Source organism: Sturnus vulgaris, chromosome 18, assembly GCF_052056855.1.
Source record: "Sturnus vulgaris isolate bStuVul1 chromosome 18, bStuVul1.hap1, whole genome shotgun sequence".
Classification (NCBI taxonomy): domain Eukaryota; kingdom Metazoa; phylum Chordata; class Aves; order Passeriformes; family Sturnidae; genus Sturnus; species Sturnus vulgaris.
The window spans coordinates 13,246,436-13,272,209 of record NC_142260.1 but is presented as its reverse complement, the minus strand read 5'-3'; the positions used below and the strand labels follow the sequence as shown (position 1 = coordinate 13,272,209).

Genomic DNA, 25,774 nt, shown 5'->3' with positions numbered 1-25,774 from the left:
CTAACTTATAAAAGCTAGCACCTTTCAGACATTCTGTAACTTTGGCAAAGAGAAGTTACTTAACATGTCCTTGATCTAGCAAAGATTCAGATACATAACTCGTGAATTTTAAATGAAGTTCTTTGATTTCATTACCTGCCAACATTTTTTACCCATTATATATTGTCTCAATGTTAATTAAAGACCACACTGTGTAATTCTATACACAGCTAAACATGAATTCGTTTTTGAGAATATGATTCAAAAGCTCATGATTATTCAATTGTCTTTTGTGTTAAGAAACTGAAGCAATACTAAAACTTAGCCAAATGTTTTTCATATGTTTAAAAACACACATATATATTAAGACTATGAGAGAAGTATATATGAAATCTTCATGCAAATAAAAACATAATTTCATATATGTTTCTACGCATAAAAAGGTCTCAAGATAAAACAGAATGAAAATGTTTCATAGTATTAACAAGCCAATCCCCAGACTTGGTAGATCATATCATTAGCTCATGAGGTGTGTCTTTTGCTTACAGCGAGATGGTCTAGAAAGTCTAGATTGCAAATCCTTCTTGTATACGACTTACACAAAATTTACAATTTAATACATGCAAAATTTAAAGGAAAGAGTAGCACAGTATTGCAATACTTGTAAAGTCAAAAGGCCAATTAAATGTTTCTCTTCCTAGCTAGCCTCTTGTTGAGTATACAGGGAAACACAAGTTGCAGTGCACAAATATGAGTTACCATCCACACATTCATATCCTGCCAACCAGCAAAAGCTTAACTCAGATACTAATGGACACAGTTGCAAAAATAATAAGGGTTTTAGCATCAGTAGAGGAAGTACATTTTCCCACCTCAGTCCTTTCCCTGAAATATCATTCAAACTGCATCCAAACCCAATCTAAAACTTCCCATAGAGAGTAAAAGACTAAAATATTGTTCACTCAGCATTTAACATACAATTTTAAAAAAATCATAAATACAATTAAAAGATTTTTCACAGACCTTCTGGAAAAAAACCCAGAACACTATTTCTCAATAGTCAGCTTGTTATCTTCATTCATTTCTCCCATAGGTACTCAGATGAGAGAATATATTACTTGAGCTGTTTAATCCTTCTGCTGAAAATATTTTATTTTGCATATATAAGTTCTTGGATTAGAGACTGAAACTCACATATTTTCTAGGCCACTGGCTCTGGAATTACTATTACCTGTAAGCTATTTTAGAAAAACCACAACCATTTCAAGAGGAATGTCAAAGGTTTCAAGTGGAGAGAGGTTAAATTCTGTAAATTTATTGACAAGGACAGTAAATGAAAAACAAATCACTGGTGTAACTTAACTAGGCATGAAGTAGATTAACATTTTCAGTGACTGTACCAACCATTTGAACTGCTTTACAAGATGATTATTCTTTAAAAGTCTCAAAGGCTTAAAGGTAAGTGGCAATGTTCAATAGTTTTAAAAGGCATAAAGTTAAAGCTTATTGTCCTTACTCCTGTTTAAGCATTTTAATCCTGAAATCTTATACCTCTGAAGCAATCTTATAAGAACCCTAACAATTTTATGTATGAACAACACACTCAGAGCACCTGAAATAACAAAAAAAGTACGGAGATTTTTTTCCCAAGATCTGTTTGTGTTGGAATCTCATGAAACATGATCAGCACACCCTTTACATTCAGGAGATTGCATAAAATATTTTCAATTTTTAAAGCTGTTCAGCTTAACATGCAAGCAAAAATAGTTCCCCGGTCAGCATTTAAACATGAACTGTACAAATAAATCAATAACAACAGCCTAAAAACCCAGTTAACAAAAAAAAAAGGAGACTAAAATCATCAGCAGCACCTGAATCCTAGAGTTTCTTCAAATCACGTTTTCTGTAACATTTTGTATTACTACCTGATTAAAACAGTATGAAAATACATTCCTTGCTTAATTCATTGGTGTTATATTGCCCACTTTCCCTACACCAAGAATGCTGGGAGTTTTACCCTCCCGTTTTCCTTCCTGAGAAGTAAAAGAATTTGGCTATGAAACAAAACTAAGGTCTGAAAGTCATTTGAGTTTGAAGTACATACAAGGAAGTTTCTTACAGCTTATGTCAACTGCAATGGGCTGGAACATTACAAACAAGTGCCAGCCAAAAACTTTAATGTTCAACCCTGTATCAGGGCAGCAGCTTTGGTACTTAGCATAATAAATATCACTGTGCAGATTCTACTGATGAGGGTGCTTCAAGCTGTTGTCAAGCACATTTGCCTTGGGACACCTCTAACTGTGCATAGGGTGGCACAGAGAAAGTGCTGGATGGGCACAGTAACCCACTTGTCCCAGTTCAAGACTGCATAAATTTTGATATCATGTGAAATAAATAATGCAGCAGAGGTATCATATTGTGCCCAGTCACAACTGCAGCCTCACCTGCCATTTTTTGTCTTTGTTTCCCACATCCTGGCAGCTACATCTGCTATGGAAATTGCTCTTGCAATTTTGTTATCAACACTTTTCTGGCTAGCAATGCAAAGCACAGCACTGTGAGGGCTGCTATGGGGAAATGGACTCCAGCTCAGCCAGATCCAATACACACATCCTAAATATTTGCCATTGCCTAACGCAGTGTACTGTGAGCTATGCTCAACCTGGAAGAGATATCCTAACAAAGAGAGGATTTCCACTTCTGATCTGTGGAAATCAAAGAATTGGTATTAGCCCTTTAAACTAATTGCATTAGCAAGAAGAACACAGGAATTCCCTGGACCCATCCTCTACAACTTGATCACAGTTTTGTTAGGGAAGGCTGATGTGTATTTCTACCAGTATTTCTGAGGGGCTCTTCAAGCTCAGGCCATCTTGCTTTCCTCCTGGATACTGATATTCTACATATCTTTTAGGAACTGATATGTAAAGATGGATGTGCTAACACAAAGAGGAAATTGAAGAGTTCTCCCTAATCAACATTTACCAAAAAGGATCTATACTTTATAAATTTCACACCTGTACAACCACATATGGTGGTGTTATATAATAAAACCTGCAGGTATTTTTGTTGTTTTAGTCAGACTCAAGTTAAAGAGAAAACATTCTAGCACCTATTAACATCTTGACATTGCTGGATGACTTCTAACCAACTTGTTTCCTTAATCGCAAACCAAAATCTTGCACTGTTTAAACAAATTACCTGTAAAAGTCAATGACCCATCTTCTACAGGACCTATATGCAAAAACAGTTATTTTCATATTTATCAAGCTGGGTTAAGGTACTTTCCATTGTTATGTTAGCTAGTAATATGCTACCAATACTGAAAAATTTTCAGTAATAAGTCCTATGAAAAAAACCAAAGTGAGTCCTTTGTAACGATATCATTAGCATCAACATAACTGAAACATAATTGAATGCAACCTTGCATCTGTCCACAGCATAGTTCAATAGGTTTAATGAGCTTCAGGTATATCACTTTCCAAAGTGCCTTGACATTTTTCTGTAAATCCATATTTGTCTGTGAATTAAATACTTGCAATTCGTGTTTCGGCCAGTAAGCTGGACCAACCAAATATTTAAGTCCATATAATTAAGATAAAACCTTCATATTTTCCAAAAATTTGCCTCACTTAACTACAATTTTAGAGACTTGTCTAATACACCATTGTAAAGTAAGCTACACATATAAAAACAGGGACATCACCTAACATATGAAATGGAAACTTAGGTAACTGAACAAGCTTTAGGTCAGAGGACTCAAATCCCAGATGGCGTGACTGCTTTAGCCCTTCTTTATCAATCATCTCCTTAACACATTTCAAGTTAACCAAGTATTCATATGCTTTACTAGATCAGGGTCATCAGATTTCCTTTTTGGTATTGAATTTAAACATAGCTCCTGATGTTGCCCAGGTAACAGCACTATGGAACACTCACCTTTGACCACAGCAATAAAGGCTGAAGTCTTCCATATTTATTCACATAAATACAGATTGTGAAAGTCATATCACAACTTGTGACTGCTCTTTCATTTCACTATTTAAAGGATATATTAAAGAATTAATTTTACAACTAAACATTACACTGGAAAGGGCATGATTATAATCTGATGTTATTGGTTATTTAGTTCAGGTGAAGCCTTGGCTCCACACCAGAATCAGCAACAAAACTTCTAACAGTAGAGCTGCATTGTGCTAAATTAATCAGACTATTTCCTATGAACACAAGGCTCTCTACAATCATAGTGACCCCTTACTCATGATATGCTCCTTAGGACTTTTGATCCACTTTACTGCATGTAGACTTTCAACCCTGAAACAATTGCATGAACATCTGCTATCAGTTACTGATAGTTAGACAGTTAGAAAGTCTTTATGGATCACCTAGAGAGTTATTTCCAAATCCAGAAGCTCACAGGAGATGTAATCCTTCAAAATGCGGTTAAGTGTGGCATTCGTTTTATGATCAACACATAGAGAAGTGGAAAAGCTATGAATCCTACAAGGATGCAACAGTCATTATTTTGAAGTGGTCTATAAATTCTCAGAAGTTCTGCAAAAGCATGGAGATGAAAAAGATCTGAGTTTAAGCCTCACGTTATTTTAGCAGCATAGGCATCAAGATGCATGATCTTGTATTGGTTCCAGTGAGTAACTTGAGACTCCATAACTTGATCTACTGTGAAATTTTGTGAGCAGAGAAATCACTACAAGCAAATAAATGTGAAAAGAAATACAAAGTATTTCTTTTGAGTATTTGAGAAATACTCAAATAATTATGTCAACACACCTTACTGGTAGCAACACTCAGAGAACCTGTTGGAGAAAACACTAAAATAATATATGACTTTTCAATTTAATCAGAGTCCCAAGAAATCTCTGTAAGCTAATCCAAAATTAATCACTTGCATTACAGTAAAATACTGTCCCTTCATCTTAAACACTCACAAACTTCATATAGCTTACATAATTCTGAAACTTCTGCATCTGATTAAACATTTCTACATGGCAAGATGAGATGGTGAGATTAACTAATCTATTAATCCACTAGTTTCAAACCCATCTATTCAGAGGTCCTTATAGAAAAAGATGGACACAGAATTCTACATCCTGAAAATAACGTACAGACTTCTGTGTGCTTCTACTTAACAGAAACAAGAAATACAGTTTGATGTTCTATGTATTTTGTAGACTCTAGACTTCTCCTAAATAAGTACAGTAAAATTAAGACTTTGTGAAAGTCTAAATGCAAACACAAACCAAATAATCTATTAGTGCACATGTAAGGTGTTGCAGTCTTGTTAGCATCTGCCACTTTCTAGAATGAACAGACACATTGTTCACTGATTCACTCAAAGTAATGGTACAAATAATGTATTAAGTATAAACTTGACATGAGATAGTTTAGTATTTTCCACAACTTGCTCTGAAGAAATTAAACTATTAAGACTAGAACCAGAATCAATAGAACACTCACATTCCAGAATGTGACTTAGTGTGGTTTTTTTACCACATACATTTCATAATATGCAATATACTTTAATACTGTAACTTTTAAAGGATAACAAGGTATTTCTCAAAGTGATACACAGGAAACTACAACAGGAAAAATAAGTCTTCTGCTTTTTTCTTTTTCACCATTAATAACAGAATTGTTGAGAGTGGAATGGACCTCTAGAAATCATCTAGTCCAACTCTGTTGTTCAAAAGAGGGCAAATTGGAGAAGGTTTCTCAGGGCTATGTCCAGTCAAGTTTTGAGTATATCCAAGAATGGAAACTCCACAACATCACTGGGCAATTTGTTCCAGCATTCGATGACTCTCCCTGTAAAAATTTCTGCCTCATGTTTAAATGGAATTTCACATATTTTAATTTGCACTCACTGTCTCTTCTCTCACTGGGCACTACAGAGACGGGTCTGCTCTCTCTCCCCATCCATCAGGTATTTTCAGACACTGCTCAGACATTACTGAGCTTTCTCCCCTTCATGCCCAACAGTCACAGCTCTCCCAGTTTCTGCAATCCTTTAATCATCTTTGTGGCCCTTCACTGAGCTTGCTCCAGAACATCAATGTCAGTCTTTTACTGGCATGCCCAGGAATGGGCATAGCACTCCAAACGTGTTCTCGAGTAGTTATGTTACAAGGGACACACTGCTTCCCTGTGCTGGGCAATGCTGCTCCTCATGCAGCCCTGAGGCTGCTGGCTGCTGCCACATTCATCGTCTGTCTAGGTGGCTGAGGAGAGGCTGACTACTGGCCTGTAGTTCTGCATATACACCCTTCTTGAGGACTGGGTGGACATTCACTTTATTCTAGTTCTCAGGAACCTCCCCTTATCACCAGACCTCTCAAAGATAATTGAGAGTATCCTTACAATATTTTCCACTTCCTCAGCATTCTCAGGTGCAGCCTAGCAAATCCCACAGACTCACATATGTGATTATTAGCCCCAAACTTCACATTCCTGACCAGTTCTCCCTGGTTTGTACATATCAGGTCCAGCAAAGAGCCTGTGTTTCCCCTAAAGAGCCTGCATCCATTCATTACAGTACTGCAGAGATGTAAGCTATCCCACTATACCTCTGTAACTCCAGTGACATGATAATCCTGGAACTGATGTAGGCCTTGAATTCCTTCAGCATGACACCAAGAATTGTTTTCAGCTTTGTTACAAATAGCATCTTTAAAATAACCCAGTTAATACTGCTGTCCAAAAGAATAATTACATATATTAAAAAAGTTCAACAACGAGAGAGGAAAGGAAGAAACAATCTTATGCATTTTATTGGTATTGAGGTTCAGTCCCATTACAATTTATCTTTCCCTTTTTTTTTTTCTTTCACTAAAATGCAATATAGAAAAAAACATTAAAAGCCTGATTGGTCAACTAGCAGTAAACACAAAACCTGCTCACAAAAATGGGAAAAAAAAAAAGGCACAAAGCAATTTGCTTTGGACCTATAACTACACAGAACTTCACATTTATGGCCCAGTTTGCTCAAGATTGTAAGAACATTTTTTCTGGACTATAACTTCTTTCTGCACAGAGATCCAACACAAGGGTTAATCTTGGGCTTAGAAATCACCACTGGTAAAGATGCATGTGGCTGACAAGATACAGGTCTCTTACTCTTCTTCATGGTAAGAATACTGTCTTCCTTTGGGGGAGGCACGTGCACTGGTTTCCAAGGAATGGGGTTACAATATGCTGGAGCTGGATACAAATTTCTATCAGCACTCCCTAAAACATTTAGAAAATAAATATAACTAAGAAGGAATATTTACACTACAAGTTTTCCAATGCAAGCAGTTATAATAATTATCTGGACTAAATACAACACAACGTCTTCAGAGAAAGACAGCACAGGCACATCACAAAATTTAAGTAATCCAAAATAATAAATATTCCACGTTTTTGTTTTTTAAACAGTAACTGGTATATTCTTCATCTTTGCTTAAAAAAATAAGCAGGTTGGATGCTCAGTCCTTTGTGTTCTTAAAAACTGTAAATGCCTACAAACTGGCTACTTTGTTTTACCCAATCACATGATGGATACACTTCAAAGTATGTAATACATTATACTGAACAAGACAAGTGAGTAGACAAGTATTTTTCAAAAATCATTTAAAGAAATGATTGCAGCTGTCAGTATGTAATGCAGGTCCAACCAAAACATAAAGGCAAGGTATATCACTATTTACAAATAAATGTAAGCAGAAGAGTAAAGGCTGTTCACCTGCTTTATACATGCTTCTTAAACATTCAGAGACCAGAATCTTGGTCTCCAAAACTAGGTCTGTTGTAAAGTCAAATAGAAACAATTATTTTAGTTGCATAGAAAAATAACATGTTTTCAAACAAAAAAAGGACTAGGATTACAGAAGCCAAGGAGGTGCAATGCAGGTGAAAAGTGAAATAGAAAGGAAATTTTAGCTTAGAATACAGGTTGATGCCCCTGTCTCCTTTTTCATACAGGACTTCTGTGAGCTTCTAATTGTTCTTGTGTCTCAAAACCCCACCTCTTTTCTAAGGGGGATTCAGGTGTGCTAAGGTGACACACACCTTCTGTAACAAAGATAAAATCTAACTTTAAAAGGATGCTGATATAAATAATTTGCTTCACTGGATCCAGTGAATTGCTCTAGTGATTCCTATGCCTGGTAAGAAAAAAATCAGATAAAATCATAATTTGGTATGCCACATAATTATCTCAAATACAAAATCCCAAATACAAAAAAGGCTAAGAAAAATACACAAAAGGTCTCAATCTGTTTCCCTGACTTATACTATAGTATAAGTAATCATTTCTATGTGCCAAAATTAGATACTGGGTGAATGTCTTAGACAGCCTTCATTTCACATTAGAATATTAAAAGGAAGGAACCTCAAACCGAAGTCACTACATATTTGTGTACTATATGTACAAACCTGTAGACTTCCCATGTGGGAAACCACAACCATTTAAAGCAGGCTGTGGTTTATTTCTAGCATTTTGCAGCCATTCCTTGAAGATTTTCTCCGATCTTGTTCTCTTTTCCTGTAGCTCAGCCTCCCGTTGTTTTTCTTTTTCCTAAAAATAAAATAAAATTAAGGTACTCCTAGACAAAGCCCTGTAAATATTTTTTGCATATTTCCAGGCTGCTGAATACATTCAAAATATTTCTTCAAATCCAAGCACGTTTTCCTAACAATGGAAAAGATGCTTTTTTTGGTTTCAGTCTGAAAAAAAACCCAACAAACGCCCAACCTATATGTTACTCCAGTGTTTCCCTGAGAAAACATCAAAGGCTATTAACAAAAATGTGTTAATATCCATCTTACTTTGCTGACCATACCACAGTGTCTTTAATGCACTAACATTGCAACTCTTGAAAGATTTTTCTTCATGTACAACACTGCCATTTGATGCCAATATATTCAATGTAAGATTGAATATATCAAATCTTAATCTGTAATAAATTACAGATTAAGTAACCCCATCCAAATAAATAATCAATTCATTAATACCTTCTCTTTTTTCTTCTTTTCTAGCTCTTCAGCTCTCTTCTTCTTTAACCACTCTTTATACTTTATGTCAGCCTTTTCTCGTAACTGCATTTTTTCTAGTTCTCTTGTGGCTTTTTCTGCCATTTCTTTGCTCACCTTTCGTTTCCTTTCTCTTCTTTCCTACATGAAACATATCAAATAAACAGAACAAAAATTTTTTAGTATATTTCAATGAGTGATTCTTCTGAGGAATATAGTTAATTTTTTTATACAATTACAAAGAGAATTATCATAAACTTGAAAAAATATGTGATATTGTAAACTCTCTGAAGTCAGAACCTGTTCATCGCTAGATTCCAGGTATGATAGACAAATGAACTTGTCAAAAGAGATTATAAAAATTTTACTTTCAGGTCTCCTCAAGTTTGCTACTCTGTTTTACTTATTCAGATTTTTTTAAACACTTCAGACATATCTCAATATTTCTGGGAATGAAATACATGTTGCAATTCTCAACAATGGTGTGTTAGCTTTACTTGTCAGTGAATCTAGAGCAAACTACAGGTCCAAATGGAAGTCAGGTAAACTGCCTCCTTCAAAGAGTGATTGAGATACGCAGATTGTTCAGCACACTTAAGCATCAATTTATAGGAAAAAGAAAAGTTCACATAAAAATCCAGTTCATGTTTTGTGGTATTCTCTTAAGTTTTTTATGATCTTTAGTTTATTCACATATGGACTATTTCAAAAAATCAATCCACACATTTCTCCCATTCAAATTATGAAAGGGAAAATGAGAAAACACATTCCAGGGTAGGCAAAATGGTAACTTGAGTGCGAAGAGAAATGCTGCCTGTATGATTTGGAAGACAGAATACATCAGAGGTGTCATGCACTTCTACATCTTTTCAGTGTGTGTGTATCAAACAACAATGTTCTGAGGATCTTTATCTAAGCAAACAACCATGCACCCACTGTCCATTTCTTGATCTGTAGAGGGACGTATTTCAATTGAAGAATAACAATAGCTCTCATTCCTTGTAACCTTCATGAAGTGTCTGGAATCTGCTGATGTGATACTACTTCTGCTTAGCTCAGCTCTGAAGCAACTGCATACACATACAGAAGCAAAAATCTACTAGACAAGCTGGGCACGTGACTTGGAGGAGAGGCACAAGACTTAAGACCAGTTTCCTTTTAACAGAAAAGAGCTATTGAAAAAATATGTTCTTTTCCTTTTAAGAAATCTTTTACTTATACACTTCCCTGCACACTCCTCTTGAACAAAGAAAATATGTAATTTAGTAGGAACTAATACTGTAGGACTCAGAATTATTACAGTTGGCAGTATGGGTATCAAATGCCTAGAACTACAGCTGCAAAGTATAACAAATAAAGAAAATACAAGAAAAAACACATTCTCAAGAAAACCAGAAATATATTCCCATCCCCATTTTACCATTATATATTACCATTTTTCCCATTAAAAGAACAAAAAGACAAAACTAGAGCTCTCCTTGTGCATCCCTCTCCCATCTTTTTCCCAGGTTTACTGCACTTAGGAAAGTCCAATTATGCATAATGAAGCAGAAGCCATAATACTGCAACTGGGGACCACCACAATTCCTTCAGTCTGGTCTAAACAGGATACCTGCTGGTTCAGTGCTTGTCTCCCCACACCAAAACTACCAACAATCCAATAAAGTAGCACATAGAGAATAAAAACTTCACTTACCTCATTTGTGCCAGGAAAGAAGCCAGTTTACAGAACTGCCTGAGTTAGTGTGTCCTGTTCTGTTTGCCAACACCAGAGGCATTACTACAATTTTAACATCAGCAGCTAAACGACACACTGTGGGATTTCTCCCCACAGCACCCCACCCATCTCCCTTGACAAGCTATGCTTTATTAGCTCTATCTACCATAATCTCCAAGGTGGATGTTTCTTCACCTAAAATCATAAGGATACTTTCAGTAGTACTGCTCTTGTCAAATATTCTTATTTGAGAATAAAGACTTCTTTGTGTACACAATGCACACAATTTCACAAAACAATTGCAACTAGCTTTTAATGTCTATTTTCTATTTTCTCCTTGATTTTTTGTTGTTTAGTGGGTTTTTTTCTATTTCACTTCTAACATATTCTAGTAAACATAAGCATAATCTGTTTTGCAGTGTAGGGAAAATGATCAAGCATGAATACACTCCAATTTCAATGCATATTCCAGAATGTAGAACTACACAGAATTATAAAACAATCGGTCTCATTAATACAACTTCACAACAGCGAGGCCTATACATGTGGTAAAACTATTTACAACCAACACTAATGAAAAAATACATTTCATTCCGGGAACTAAAAAAAGTTGGAATTCTGGAATGTTTTTATGCTAACGAAGCATGGAAACAAGATCTTTCCTAACATGAAACAAACACTTCCATATTTTAAAATGTTGAAAAGAAAAAAGAACTTATTTTTGGCAAATTACTCAAACATCACCTTCTCGAAAAAAACAAATAACCAATTGTCTAAGCTTTCCCTCCATCTTCATGTAAAATTCATCTCCATCTCTTTTATTCAGAGCTGTTTCTCTGTCTTTTCATTACTAAATACTCCCTAAATGCACCAACAACTCCAGCTTTGAGACAATGATTGTCTGGGATACATAAAAAGCATTAATGTAGCTGAGAGATATTTGTGAAATCTGAGTTAAACTACGGGAGAAGGTGGCTTACAAATATTTCACACATTTTATTGTTTGCTGACTTACCTCTGACATACATGAAATTAAGTTACAAAACTAAGGATCATCCAAAACTACAGTCTTTAGCTAAGGTTCATGCTGTATAAAAGACATGAAAATAAATATAGGAGGGAACTGAGAAAACCTGGGCTACTTCCATACCTAAGGGAATGATTCCATAATGGAAAACCATTATAAGCAGAAAATAGACTAAAAATCTTTCTAAATACTATAAAAGAAAGGCAGGAAAGCTTCTTAAATTATGTATCTTAAATCACAATACTTAGATGAGTTCAGCTACCATCTAGGCTGATTCAAAGTTAAATTGGGTCCTATGTAAACAAATAACATGCCATACACACTGCCATGAAAGCCATAACTATTGCTAAGTTTTACTTCCAGTGAGACATCCTTAAGACAGGGAGACTCCATTCAGAATTGCAGACCTTACACTACCCAGACATTTTTCTGCAGAGAAATCAGAAATGCTTCCTCTTTCTCTCACAATCAAAACAGATTCTCCTCCATAAAGTTAGCGTACACCACATTCCCAGCTGCTTTAGTAACCTGCTTTATGTCAAGCTTTTGTCACCCTGACCAGCTTTCCCAGCTTTTCTCCCATCTTCATTATAAAAGTCTATAAAAAATGCTATGAATGTGCATATTAATGTACATGTTCTTCACTCCTTTTACTTTCTTTCCATGTATATGTGAGGGAAGAAATTATTTGTTTATGCTTGGTGTTGTTTAGATTGGGTTTTAAAAATTCTCTTTGATCTTGTGTTCAAAACAGTCACAATCTACTCACTAAACCACTAGTAAATTTACATACACTAAAATATGATTGCAGGTATTACATAAATTAAGGTATTGATTGTAAAACATCCAATTACTTACTGCAAGAAAGCCTTGCTCTCCTGCCACCCTATCCAAGCACATAATGAAGAAGAAAGGATACAAATCTACCCTGAAGGTTCACCCCTCTGTGTTGTGATCCTATCAAGTCTCAGAACCTAATGAAGTCTGGGTTAGGTTGGTACTTGAAAATCCCCCACCCAACCCAAATCCATCTGTCCCACAAAACACTGATGGTGACTCTGTTCACAGCATGTGTCTTAGTCGGTACCAACTACTAACTTTACAAGAAAAATCAGACCTACATGCATGTGGTGAATGGGAAAGGATTTTAAAATTTGAAGAAGCGTCCCACTTCCTTCCTGACAGAAGACAGAAATATTAAATAATTTTCCACACAGGAAAAAAAACCAAACCCTAATTGCTTTTGAAACAGAGGCATTATATTCAACTGGAAGAAAACTAATAAAATATGTGTCTCTGTATTTTCACATCAATGACTCAATGAGAGGCTGGAATGTGTGAAGTGCAGAGGTGCTTTCTGTTCTGCATTTTCTATGGAGACTGTCACTGAGTAGAAATAATTCCAGAAACTAATGATGTGATTGATATTTTTAAGATACTTCTCAAAGTAATCCTTTCCATCTTATGGTCTGCAGAACAGTTTGTGACAACAGTTTTCTTTCCACAGGTAAATGTTTTCACAGCTGTTTGCTGACATCTTAGCTAGCACATTCTAGCATCAGTTAATGCTGACTGATGGCAAAATATAGGAAAAGCTCACATTGCCAACATTAGAACACATATCCAAATGTTTATCCTCATAGTAATCGTGGACATCAGCCTCTTTTAGCAGTCTTGGAAATCTGGGTCATCCAAACAACTGTAATGATATTTCCAATTTTGCCCTGTAAAACAGCTCAGTGGCCAAGCCCAGTCCACCCAAATACTTCTTTAATCTCTCCAGAATTTCCACGTGAAAACAACAAGAGGCTAGAAAAGAGATCAACAAAGGTTTGAGCTGCAGATATCTCGACAAGCTGTTTTGTATCAATTTACTGCTGAAGTTCACACAGTCAGTGCAGATGCCACTGAAGTCTGGGAACTGGTGAATTACTGGATCTTTCTCCCAGATGGTGTTCATTTCACATGGGGACTCAATGTATGTGACAAGCATAAAGTTTTCTTGTATTTTGTTCCTGGAACACTTTTGCGATCTTCAGAAGAATGGGGACCCCATGAATGCTGCTGAAATACATGAGCACTCATATGAGCACCTGTTACACTGAATTCCTCTTCCAAAACTCTGTCTAAAACTCATTCTAACACTCATGAGAAATTACTTCATTCTACTTACAGAAATCTAAAGGAAATTAAGATTCAGGTACAATCTAAAATTATAACCATGGCATTGATCATGCATGACATCACAGAGAAATTCTGTGTAAAGACTTTTCATGTCCAGAGAGTAAAAGACCCACAATATGCAAAAAAAACCAACCAAACAAAAAAACCAACCAAAAATCCTTAAGAAATTAAGTCCAGACTCAAATAAAATTTAGATATGTAAAGACAGACTTAGGTATGTAAACAGAAAATTTTAATTCTTAAATGCAGTTGGTTCTCATGATTGGAAAGCATTTCTACCAGAATCTTCCCTCACAAACACACTTCTTGAAAAGGTTCAGTCTTAATAAAAGTGGACATTTTTGCATCTCTTTCAAGTCTAAAATGCCAGCAAAAACCATAGTACATCAGGCTCTACATTAGCAGCCAGAGCTTTGACTCAACAACAGTTCAGCTACAAGAACATTAATCTAAGCCAAGGAAGATCTGGATTTCATTACATTTCTGCCAGAGGAGATTCCAACTAACATGTCCCCAAGCTGTAGGCTGGGGTGACAGGATTCTCCACTTCTTCTGTGGTAGTGGTACTATTCCTCACGAAATAATTAACAACTCATTGCATGAAAGAAAGAGAGCATCAACAAGCATAGCTTTTAAACTTAAAAGTCATGCTCAAGCTGTTGAACAACCTGTGCTCTATATTAACGACGCTGAGATAAAATACATATTAAATAAAAAGTCTTTGGTGTAAGAGTTGGCATCTAGGTGTCTTTTCTGGGAGGAATTAGCACACCAAAAAGAGAAGTCTGTTCCAAGAACACATTCATTACTACATAGTGTGCTGGTTCTAGGCTTTCATATACTTATTACTGCTTTTTTTGCTTCTCATAAAGACTATCAGCCAACAGCACAGCAAATGGCAAGAACAACATTTTCAATGAAAAAGCATTCAAACAGAACTTTTCCACCCTGTACCTAGTTTCCATTAAAAATTATGGTTTTCAGTAACTAAAGGGGACTTCTTGAAAAGAAAAGAACAATAAAAACAGTTGAACATCCAAATTCTATTTTTAATGCCTGCTTGGTCAAATTTACTTTTAAGGGGAAAAAAAAGAAGTGTTATCTTATTCTCTATTCAACAATGCAGAAAGCAGTAGAAATGCTACAGTCAATTTTAGATTGGTATTAGAATAATTGGTTTTTCCAATGGAAAACTGTAACTTTACTACTTGTGTTCTTACAACTCTGCTAGGTATCACATTATTACAGCACAAAGAATTACATGCAAAGACTAAACACAAGGATGTTAACAAAATTAGTTTCAGAATTACAGTTATTTTGGAATGCAAGTATTCCTCTTTGGTAATTTCTGTTACTGTTGCAAACATAAGCATAATACATATAGTGACTTTCGGTCTGGATGGAGTTAATTCTCTTCATAGCAGCTCCTGTTGTGCTATGTTTGGATTTGTGAACAAAATAGTGTTTGTTGATAACACACCAAGTTATCACTAAGCAGTGCTTACAAAGCTTCGAGATCTTTTCTGGTTCTTATCCCACCCCAACAATGTGTAGTGTGGGGGTGCACAGAGTTGGGAGGGGGCACAGCCAGAACAACCCAAGGGACATCCCAGACCACACTGCTCAGTAATAAAAGCTGGTGGGGTCTCAGCTCCCTCCTGGAGCTAACCCACAACAATATATAATATAAATATTTATATGTACACACACACATATACATACAAATTGAATACTCACGATATTTTTAAGTTCGTGTTCTACTGACATTGTAAAAATGAAGTAGATTTGCAGAGTCAGTAAAGGTGGATTAAATATGATTTGAAGATACCATATTAGATTGTAGAAGGTAGACTGCACTGCAAGAGAGTTGATTTTTTAATATGTGATCAAAAAGCTGTTGTCAGCAGGCCTGACCTTTAATCCTAGTATTTTATTCAGCAATAATTCATAAGACATTCTGACTGTGGTGACAATGTTTAAGAATTAAACAGTCGTGGCAGTTTACAGGCTCTTCACAGTTCATGCATTCACAATGCATTTCTCAAAAGCTTTTCATACTTTGATTTAATCAGTAATTCCACAATTACAGGTATCTTACTAAAGTGCTCAATCCCATGATGATAGGAATGAAAAAGACTTTATTATAGGATCAGAAGTTCACATAAAACAGGAACTGAACACCAAACTTACTTGGTCAGAATTTATAATCATAGCCACTTCATTTTTATCAATAAATCTAACAGTAACTCAGAAATAAAAGTTTTAGTTACATAAAAAATACTGTTATGTTCATTGTTACTTCTTAGAGTAATTTACTTCTTAGAGTAATGCTTAGAGTTATTTTAGAGTTAAAATATTTCAGTTGATACTTGCTAAAATGTCAACAGACAATTTACTGTTTCCCACAAATGGCTCAACTTAAGAAGGAGAGAAAGTGAGACTATTTTTGTCCAGGAGTGATCCAGTATCTTACTGAAAATTGTAAGGGTGTGATTAGGTCCAAGATAGTGCATAAAAATTGATTTTATTAAGTTTTTAATTCCTAGTGAGCTGAAAAATTTTGCCATGAACAAATGTTTGTATAAACATATTTCATGGCTTAGAATGTTCTTTGATGGCTCATATTTCAAAATATTACTTCTAGTTCCTTTACAACCTTTAAGAACCACAAAAGCGATTTATATAGAAGAATACTAAATAGCTAGGATTCCTTTATTTTCAAAAATAGTTTCTGTAAAATTATTAGAAGCATAAGAAAAATGTGAGAGCATATGATTTTTAATCTATATTAAATAATAAAAAATCCAATAATGAACAAAAACAGTGTTCAAGCTTTGCTTCCTAACCTCACTGTAAGGACTAGATTTAACTATACTTAAGTTAGAGAGAGCATCACAACTAAAACTGCCATGCAAGAATACTGGTTTGACAATCAGAAAACCAGAATTCTTTTATGCATACACAAACACTTTATTTTTGACATAAATGTCTCTCATATTCACAGCTTAAAGACCCTTCCAGCAGTGTCTTCTGGTGCTGGATGCTCAAAATGAAGGAGGAAGTTTCATGTGTGCTCAAGTGTGCCTTATGTTCTTTATCACTACAATACTGAGCAATGGAAAAGGACTTGTGGAGATTACAGAGGTAAGATACCTGAAAGTACTGCCTCTTGACAAATAAAGCATTTTCTGCACTCTACACACAGGGCTCAGAATCAATAACTGAGTTTGAAAAAGCTGAGTGCTTAATGCAAATTTCAGTAAAAAAATCTGCAAGTTTTGCCTCAAGAAGCATCTTGATACTCATTTGATACTTCTATGAGGAAATGAAGTGTTTTCTAAACAGGAGATATACACATGCTCCCCAAGAAAATTTTATCAACTGTCAGTGCTCATGACTCTTACTTTAAATGCAGGTGAAATCTTGACGCAACTTTAAACACCTCAGTCTCTGAATTGACATATTTATCCTTTAGTCTGTGTCCAGATCCACAAATAATATTGTGGAAACTTGAAGTGGGAGAGTCTACGCAGCACAAATGTTAATATTCTGTGGGCAGCTAAGCTTTTAAATTCAGTTTATCCTTGATTTGAGTGTGCGTTATAGGTAAGACTAGCTAGTGAATCATCTGATTTAAATGAAAAATCAGCTTACTTTTCTAAACACTTGGGGCATGCTCGAAGGATAACCCTATGCTTCTGAAACATAATATCATTAAGTCCAGACACAAGCATGTTTTTTCTCCTGTCCTCTGGACAGGTGTGATTACCATAGAAAAGACCTGCTAACTCCACTGACAACAGAATAGAAATTGTTAATCAGTAAATCCACAAAGTTCCAATGAAAACCCAAATAAGTAGAAATTTATGGAAGTTGAAGGAAGTGGTAGGGATAGTGAGGAGGAAACAAAAGGAAAACTTCTGGAACTATTTTAAAAGGCAGACCAACTCCTTCAAGCCAGTGAATAGCTAAAGACACTCAGAATTTAATTTTCATTCAAATTTCATTTTGGAAGAGGAAAATGGAATTATATGTGCAGAATAATAAATCTTTTTCCTGTGTACTTTAATTAGGAATATAAATCATGATAAATTAATAGAGCAGGATTGGTTCCGCAGTGGGTTTCTGCCAATTATCCAACCAGCATTAAGACTAAGATTAATTAGGTTCAATCCAAATATATGTTATTCTTGTGGCTCTAGGCTGAATCTCAAGGAGTTCTAAAATTGTGAGAACAAGTGTAAGAGGTCTGCCCATCCAATCCAGCTAGTGCTATTGGGATGTTTATAGTGAATTTTCATCTGATTTTATTCAGAAACAGAAGTACAGAACATTAAACAGCTGGTATAGCTACAGGCCATAAGGCAATGAACACATGTGCCCACGAAGTAGCAGGGGCTGAGCACACCCTACTCTCCCAAGCATTGCCACTTCTGCCATCCAGGGCAGATGCTGTGACACAGCTGTAACAGAGCCCCATTGAGATCATCATCTGTTTCTGACTCTGCACTCAGGCACTCCCTCAAGAGAGCTTAAAAAAACTTCTGAATCACCCAGAAATTAATTACTGACTAAAAGAATTCCCAATTACTAACTGTGGTCTACTGAGAATTGCCTCAATCTGGCTCCATACCTCAATTATCCCTTCTATACCATAGCCTACGGTAAATACTCTTTGCCTGTCCATGGTGATATTTAACTAAATCCTTCTTCTGACTCTACTTGGTGTACAAAACATTATGCAAGTCAAGATGTACACTTAACCAAAAATGTCTGGGCACTGAACCTGGGAAGTCTGGGAACATTAATGGCCAAAACCCCAGCTATACTCAGCAGAAGGCTACTGCACAAGGTGTACACCAATTGTCAGTTACCTAACTGCTCAGAAAACAAATCCCTTTGTACCTTACAGAAAAAAAAAACAGCCTTGAAAAAAAGTGTAGCTGCTTTGGCATGTTGTTATAATTTTCAATTAAAGCAGCCATTTACTCAGCAAACTGAAAACATGGATGTCCAAACAGACTGAGTAAATTTTACATAGGCTTACTCAAGCACGGCATGTACTAGGATATTTCCAGCCAAAGCAGTATTTACCTCTTCTCTTTTTTTTTGGACCCATTCCTTGTGTTTCTCTTCAGCTATCCTTTTTCTTCTTTCATATTCTTGATTTTCCTTCATTTTCTCAAGTTGTTTATTCATTTCCTAATTACAGAAAAAGTATACATTTCAAATCTGTGGTGACCATTTACAGCAATACTGGCAACAGTGTTACAGTTAAAACAATGTGAGCATTACATTCTGGTATTTTTCCTTCATTAAGATTTTGGAGAAGAAGAATGGCAGTCAATACAGAAATACTATGAAATACAATCAATGAAAATGTATAATTTTTAGGATATTAACTGGAAATACATATTTTAATTAGGCTTTGGAAGCAATTAAATGTATTAAATCACTCCTCAGTTTACTGAAATACCTTTTTAGTCAGCAGATTCTTAATTTGTAGCAGTACTTTCCTACACTATTTAAAATTTACATTGTGTACTGCTCTGCACTGTGGAAGGTATCAAAAGCTAAGCGAAATATTATTCACCAGTGATTTTTAGTACCACAACTGCTAGAACTTTAGGGCTTAACTCAAGGCTTACTAAAGCCAAAATTATTGCAGATTCTAGCAGATTTTGAAAAAAGTGTTTTATTTTGAAGATAAGAAAATTCAAAGCATATTTATATGACATACAGTATATATGCAATCATTTGTATCTCTCCAGTGAAGTTAATAAAGAAAAAATATAACTAAGGAGACAATTTGAGATGTCTAGCTTCTCCAGCAGTAGCATTAACACAAAGTGTTAATTTTCAATGAAAATTCATACCTTCAAACACAGACAGACGGAATTATTTCCATGAAACTGACTTTATGGTCCCTACAGTGGAGTCAGTGTCACAGAGAACCCCCTTTTCTTAGGACATGGAATTTCAGTTTAGTAGGACAGCAACAGAAGCTTACAGAAAGCTCAAACACCCACAATACGGAGATAGTTTGAAAATACAGTTGTTGCTGCGTTGAGGCAAAGTTATAGCAAATAACATCTCTTGAGTTCCAAGACACCTATACTGCAGGGATCTCAGTATCTGTAAAAGCTGATGGCACTGTAAGCACCTTGGAAGACCCAACCTAATTCCACTCCAAATTTAATCCACATTTTTGACTTTGAGGGCAGACTCAGTGCTAATGTCAGCAAAAGATCTGGGACTACACAGTTGTTTCTCAGGATATCAGTTTAAAACACTTTTAATATGTAAATGTAGCAATTTTTTTAATATAAATATCACATATTTCATTCTCTTCTGGCATCTTACAAAAATGTTGATTATATCTTCCCCCCAAATATAAGCTTTTCACACTGTCTTGCTGCAGTTTAACATCTAATGTTTTCAAAATCTTACCAACTAAGAACATTTACCTACATGACTATTCTCTACACAGCTTTAAGAAATGCTTGTTCTATGACTGTTCTTAATGCTTAGTTGAGAGATATCTGCTAGCTTACATTTCCATTACCAATCCAGAATATAAATGGGAAGTCACAAAATGTTTGGTGGATGGGGATTAACGGATCAAAGCATATTCCTCAAATTTAACAAACTACTTTGGTGTACTGCTGGCCTGTAAAATTCTGCTCCTGAACCTTCCAGTGGTAGGTATTTTATAAACAACATGAGGTAGCCCACATAAAACAGTTGTATGCTATATTCACTTTACAGATAAACATAGAAAGGCTAGAAAAACATTCAAGGTCAAATAGTTACATCAGTAACTAAAGCGAGAAATTATCTAATTTTGATGTGATTGTTCTAATCACTACCCAATACAACCCATTTGATTTTCAACAACAGTAGAATTTAACCAAACTGCAACTACAGAGTAATCAAGAAAAGACAGAGTGCTCTCACTTAATTGTATGCCAGCCCTGGTTCCCAAGAACTGTTCATCTGCAAGGGGGCAAAAGATAGAATGAAGGGGAAAAAAAAAAATTTTGTAACAGGGATCCCTATCCTGGGAAAGGACACCAAACAGTTGTAAAATTATGTGCTAAGTGGGTAACAACACTGTGCCTCAAAACTAACCAAGCAACTTGGCACACTTAAAATCAGCACACACCCCATTTTCATCTACAACTTACATGCAGGCTTACATACTCATGATGAAAATCAGGACAGTAATTATATAAATGTTTTAATATTCCAACATCGAACCATTACCCAAGAGTTGGATAAACAAAATATTATACAGCACCAGTTCAATGAAGCAGAACATGTAGCAAAAGAAAATGCACACAACATGAATCACACCAGCACTGACAAACACAAACACAATGGAGGCCTAAGACACCAAAACAAAAAACAAAAACTACTTCTGTTCCTACAACCAAGGAAAAGAAAATCCTGAATCTGCTATCTTCTATTAGACTTAAAATAACTGGATGTAATCACCTCTGCAGCTTTAGCTTGTAAGCGGGCACGCAACTCCTTCTCTTTGCTAATGAACCATTCTTCCCATGGTGAAAGGTTATCTTTCAAAAGTGACACTCTTCTTCCCCCTGCTACTTCAGAATGTTCAGCCCTCCTGAATTAAAAACAAGACACATAAGAGAATATTATCTATAATGTATTTGATTGAAAAGTTCAACAGTGTTATTGTCCTGAAAAAGTACTTTTCTTTTATGGCATAATGTGACAACAATGACAATTTTTCTACTTGCTCAGTAATATCCCTAATGAATAAATAGCATTTATAATGCACCTCTGACCATCCCACTTACAGTCTACATTTTACTTACTAAATTCTAGCTTGTTAATGATTCTAAACTGTGGAACAGATTCAAACATTACCTTTTTTGAACTAAACAAAAAGAATACTCATAACATGAAAGTGTCACTTTCCTTCTCACACATAAGAGCCAAGGAAAAAGAGATTTAATATTAACATCCTATCCTTGATCACATGAAACTCCATGTATCAAGTGGTCTTTAGCAAAAGCAAAGTAAAAGCAAGAATGTTATTTTCTTTGTGCAAGTTTTGTTCAAGTGGATTCATGGTATCAAGCAACTTCAGCATTACGAATCTGTTCATTATGAATCCATCCATTCAATCCAGTCAGTTTTCCACCTTAAAACACTTTCACAGGAAATGTGCTTAAGAAATGCAGCTAGCATATGATACTTGATGGTATTATACAGGGTTCTATTTGACATTTAATAGGATGTCTTATATAAGTCACTCATAATTTCTTTACTCATGAATAATGCAGCAATCCTAGCCCTAGGTCAGAAATATCTTTTATAATATTCTGTACACGTACTATTTCAGAAGTAACACAGTATATTAGGGTCCAAGTCAGCAAAATTTGAAAACATGTCAAGAGATTTCTTTAAAAAACTTCTATCTGCCAGCCACAGTATTTTTTCTTCAGAACAAAGCAATGAAACTAGACTTCACTTTACTATTTCATATGGATGTACAGGTTCTGGAGATAACTACCTACATACATACTTCACTACAGTGAGGAATTCTGTTTGCTGAATCTAAGCTACAGAAGAAGCATCCAACAAACATATTATGCTAATGCTCCAGAAATCAGTTTTTTAAATGTATGATATCTGGATTTTATCAATATAAAAGTACAACATATTCACAGGACACAGCAGTATGCCAATACTCAATTGCACATTTTCTGTCCCAGTCATGTTTAGAATACATTTTTGTGGTAGAAAGCATTTGGAAACAATGTCAGTGCTATGGAGCTTTGTCCTCCTCTCCCCTGTTGTTTTACTCATATGTGTTTGTGCTAACAGGACTGTTTGCTGGTCAAGTCAGGGTAACTCATTTACACAGAAACCTACCTGGAATGGGTTTATATCCCCAGACAAATCCACTTTTACAGTGTGAAATGCAGAATAACAGAACTGACAGGGCCACGCTGAACGCACAGACAATGCAAGGACAGCAGCAGCACAGACCAAACACTCGCCAAAACCCAGCACAGTCCAACACATTCTGCTGCACTCTAGGGCTTTAATGCTACAGCATTAATAAAGATCAAAAATTATAACAGAGACAGCTTTTAAACACATACATATAATAAGAGATGCCACTTAAGAATGCCTAATAAAACATTTTGTAACAAAAGAAGTCTCTGAAAGTTTATTAAAGGATAAAAGTATTATACATTGACATTCAGGAAAAAAACCCATCATTTTGTACAGACTTGACATTTTGGGCAGGGATACTTCCTCAATACATTCTTTTGCTTTGCATGATTTGCATTATGGCACCTAGTGGAACATGACTGACAAATTAAACCAACCTTAGAAAAGTACTAGGAGAATGAATAAATTAAGAAAAAGAATATTTATTATGTCTTTTCTTCTATCAGTACTCATGAAATTCAAGTTGTCAACGTCTCAAAAAAGTTATTCACTGTAATAGATTAAAAACTTACTGTAGACAAGTAAGAAATAACAGAAATGAAGCTTAAACAGAGGAAAAAACAAGCTCAGTATTAAGACCTGTTAGGAGAAACACTTCAATACTGCATCTAAAGCTCTCCAATTGCACCAGAACCCAGTCTTTCTTGATGTGCATTGCAGCCACCAGTTACACCCTCCCTGGTACACCAACCATGCATTTTAAACCACACAGACCTTTAATTTCACAGGACCATTTTCTGAAATTCTAGCAGTCATAAACTTCTTCAAAATAATTAAAATAATAGACTTCTTAAAATACCCCATTCTCAAGTGCACATTTATTTCTAAATAAGTATCTTAAGTCAAACTAGACACATTTGGCATTAGACCTAAGTCTGATTAACAGAAAACAGTGATTATCATTTGCTGCATATTCACTAAGATCACACCATCAAACATAACACTGGATCCACAACGAAAAGTATGAAAATACTAACACCCATTAACAAGGCCTTGTTTTCACCTTTTCTGTTTTGCAGATATTGCATTTCCCACACTGAGTATCTGCCTCACGCTAATTTTTGTGTAGTTTTAAAAGGACAACACCACAACCACCAAAAGGATTCAGAGTGCATGTGTACATGGGAGGCTACATAAGAAGTAGTATTTATTATTGTACTTATGAGATCTTGGCAGTTATACACATATGAACACTTGGTAGGCACTTAGTACAAAACAGCAGCAGTGTTACTCAGAAGCAGTGTCTGCATCTGCAAAGCATGTTATTTTGCCCACGGTTTAGTAAGACAGCCAAATCGGGCCCTAAAAGAGGCTGTCTTCAGCTGCATCTCATTGCTGCCAGAGAATACTGCAGCAACAGGCCCAGGAATTGGGAGCTGTTTCAAACAGCCTCGAAGCTGCAAAGACGTGCTGTAGCTCGAACAAACTGCAACAGAACTTCAAGGTGCATGAACAAAATTGCTTATTGGGAAGTAGTATACAGAGAGGTAATAGAAAAACTGAAAGAGAAGGGACCATAAACTGGCTGATCTCTTCACTCTGAAGCTTCTGACTACATTTGAACTCTCTCCCTGGACTTTTAACACCTTTTTCAAGAAATGCTTTTAGGTAAAGTTGAGTGTGGTACTTCACTGGTCTCCATGGAAATTTGAGAACTATGCTGGAAACCTGCACCCCCGTGAAGCACTGCTGTCCTTCCTTTATTCCACTGGCACTTTTAGCTCAGCTCAGACTTGCTAGTTACATTAATCACCAGTTAATACAGAAGTCTGTGCAGTTTCCATCATGAAGTTGTATTCCAGAATAGGATAGGCTCTCTCTGGTCTTCCCCCTTCTGTTTTAAAGAGAAGAATAGGAATTGCTTATTCTGTCAAGCCAGCGAGATCCCAAATAAAAAGAATGCATATTATATTTGCATATAATTAAAATGGAGTAAGATTAAGCCATCGGAGCAGGAGCTGTTCAACGCATACATACAAAACCTGGTTCTGGAGCCAGCTCTATAAACTATGCAAAACAAGCCTTTAGTCTGCAAGCACTTTTAAATTAAGGCAGGAAAGACTGCAGCTTTTTATCAGGCTCGGGTCAACTGCTAATAGACAATTTATGAGCCCATAAAAATACTCAGGCGTCGACTGAGACTTTCCAGACGCTAAAAATAAATTTTAAAAAAGGAACAAAGTACTTAAAGTGCTTATCTATGCAAAGAAGCCTATATTTATGTAAAATAATATTCTGTCCCCAAGGTCTCCAGGGGAGGGAAACGAGTGCAGGGGCCCGGTTGGAAAACAAGGGCAGCCCCGAGCGCTGCTGGAGCCCGGTCCCCGCCGCAGGGGTTACCTATGGCCTGGCGGGCTCCCGTAGGCCGCCACCCGCTCCTCTTCCTCACAGCCCAGGGAGCTGGAGCGGGACGCGGGCGAGAGCGGCGAGCCTTCGGAGGGGCTGCGGGGGCGCTCGCCCTCAGTGGGCGGCGGACTGAGGAGTTCGGTTCCGGCGCTCCCGCGGCGCCGGGCGCTCATGGCGCGGGCCGCGGGCGGGAGGCGGCGGCGGTTACCGGCGGCGGCGCCCGGCCCGCGCCAACCGCGTCTCCCCCGGCCGCGCCCCTCGCGGCCCTGCCCGCCGGGCCCCGCCCCGCCGCACTTCCGCCCCGCCGGCCTGTACCGGGGAACCGACACCGGCTCAGAACCGGCGGCCCCTGATACGCTGTTGACCAGCGAGTCGAGTCCTCCCAGTACATGGGACGTGACGGAGACAGCCCGCTCCACGAGAGGCAGCAGGCCCGGGCGGAGATGCCTGCCTGGCCCACGGCATCTCCAGGGCTATCACTGACATGCGTGTGC

At 36.6% G+C, this 25,774-nt stretch overlaps 1 protein-coding gene across 1 annotated transcript; it reads right to left on the bottom strand.

The window, feature by feature from the left end:
• Positions 1-6,747: 6,747 nt before the first annotated feature.
• CCDC34 (coiled-coil domain containing 34) lies at positions 6,748-25,518 on the bottom strand. Its single transcript, XM_088175433.1, has 6 exons — positions 25,275-25,518; positions 21,438-21,570; positions 19,035-19,142; positions 8,995-9,153; positions 8,416-8,557; positions 6,748-7,227 (listed from the first exon to the last, which is right to left on the bottom strand). The coding sequence occupies exons 1-6, from the start codon at positions 25,451-25,453 to the stop codon at positions 7,013-7,015; spliced, it is 936 nt and encodes a 311-aa protein (XP_088031559.1). The 5' UTR covers positions 25,454-25,518; the 3' UTR covers positions 6,748-7,012.
• Between the last annotated feature and the right edge of the window lie 256 nt (positions 25,519-25,774).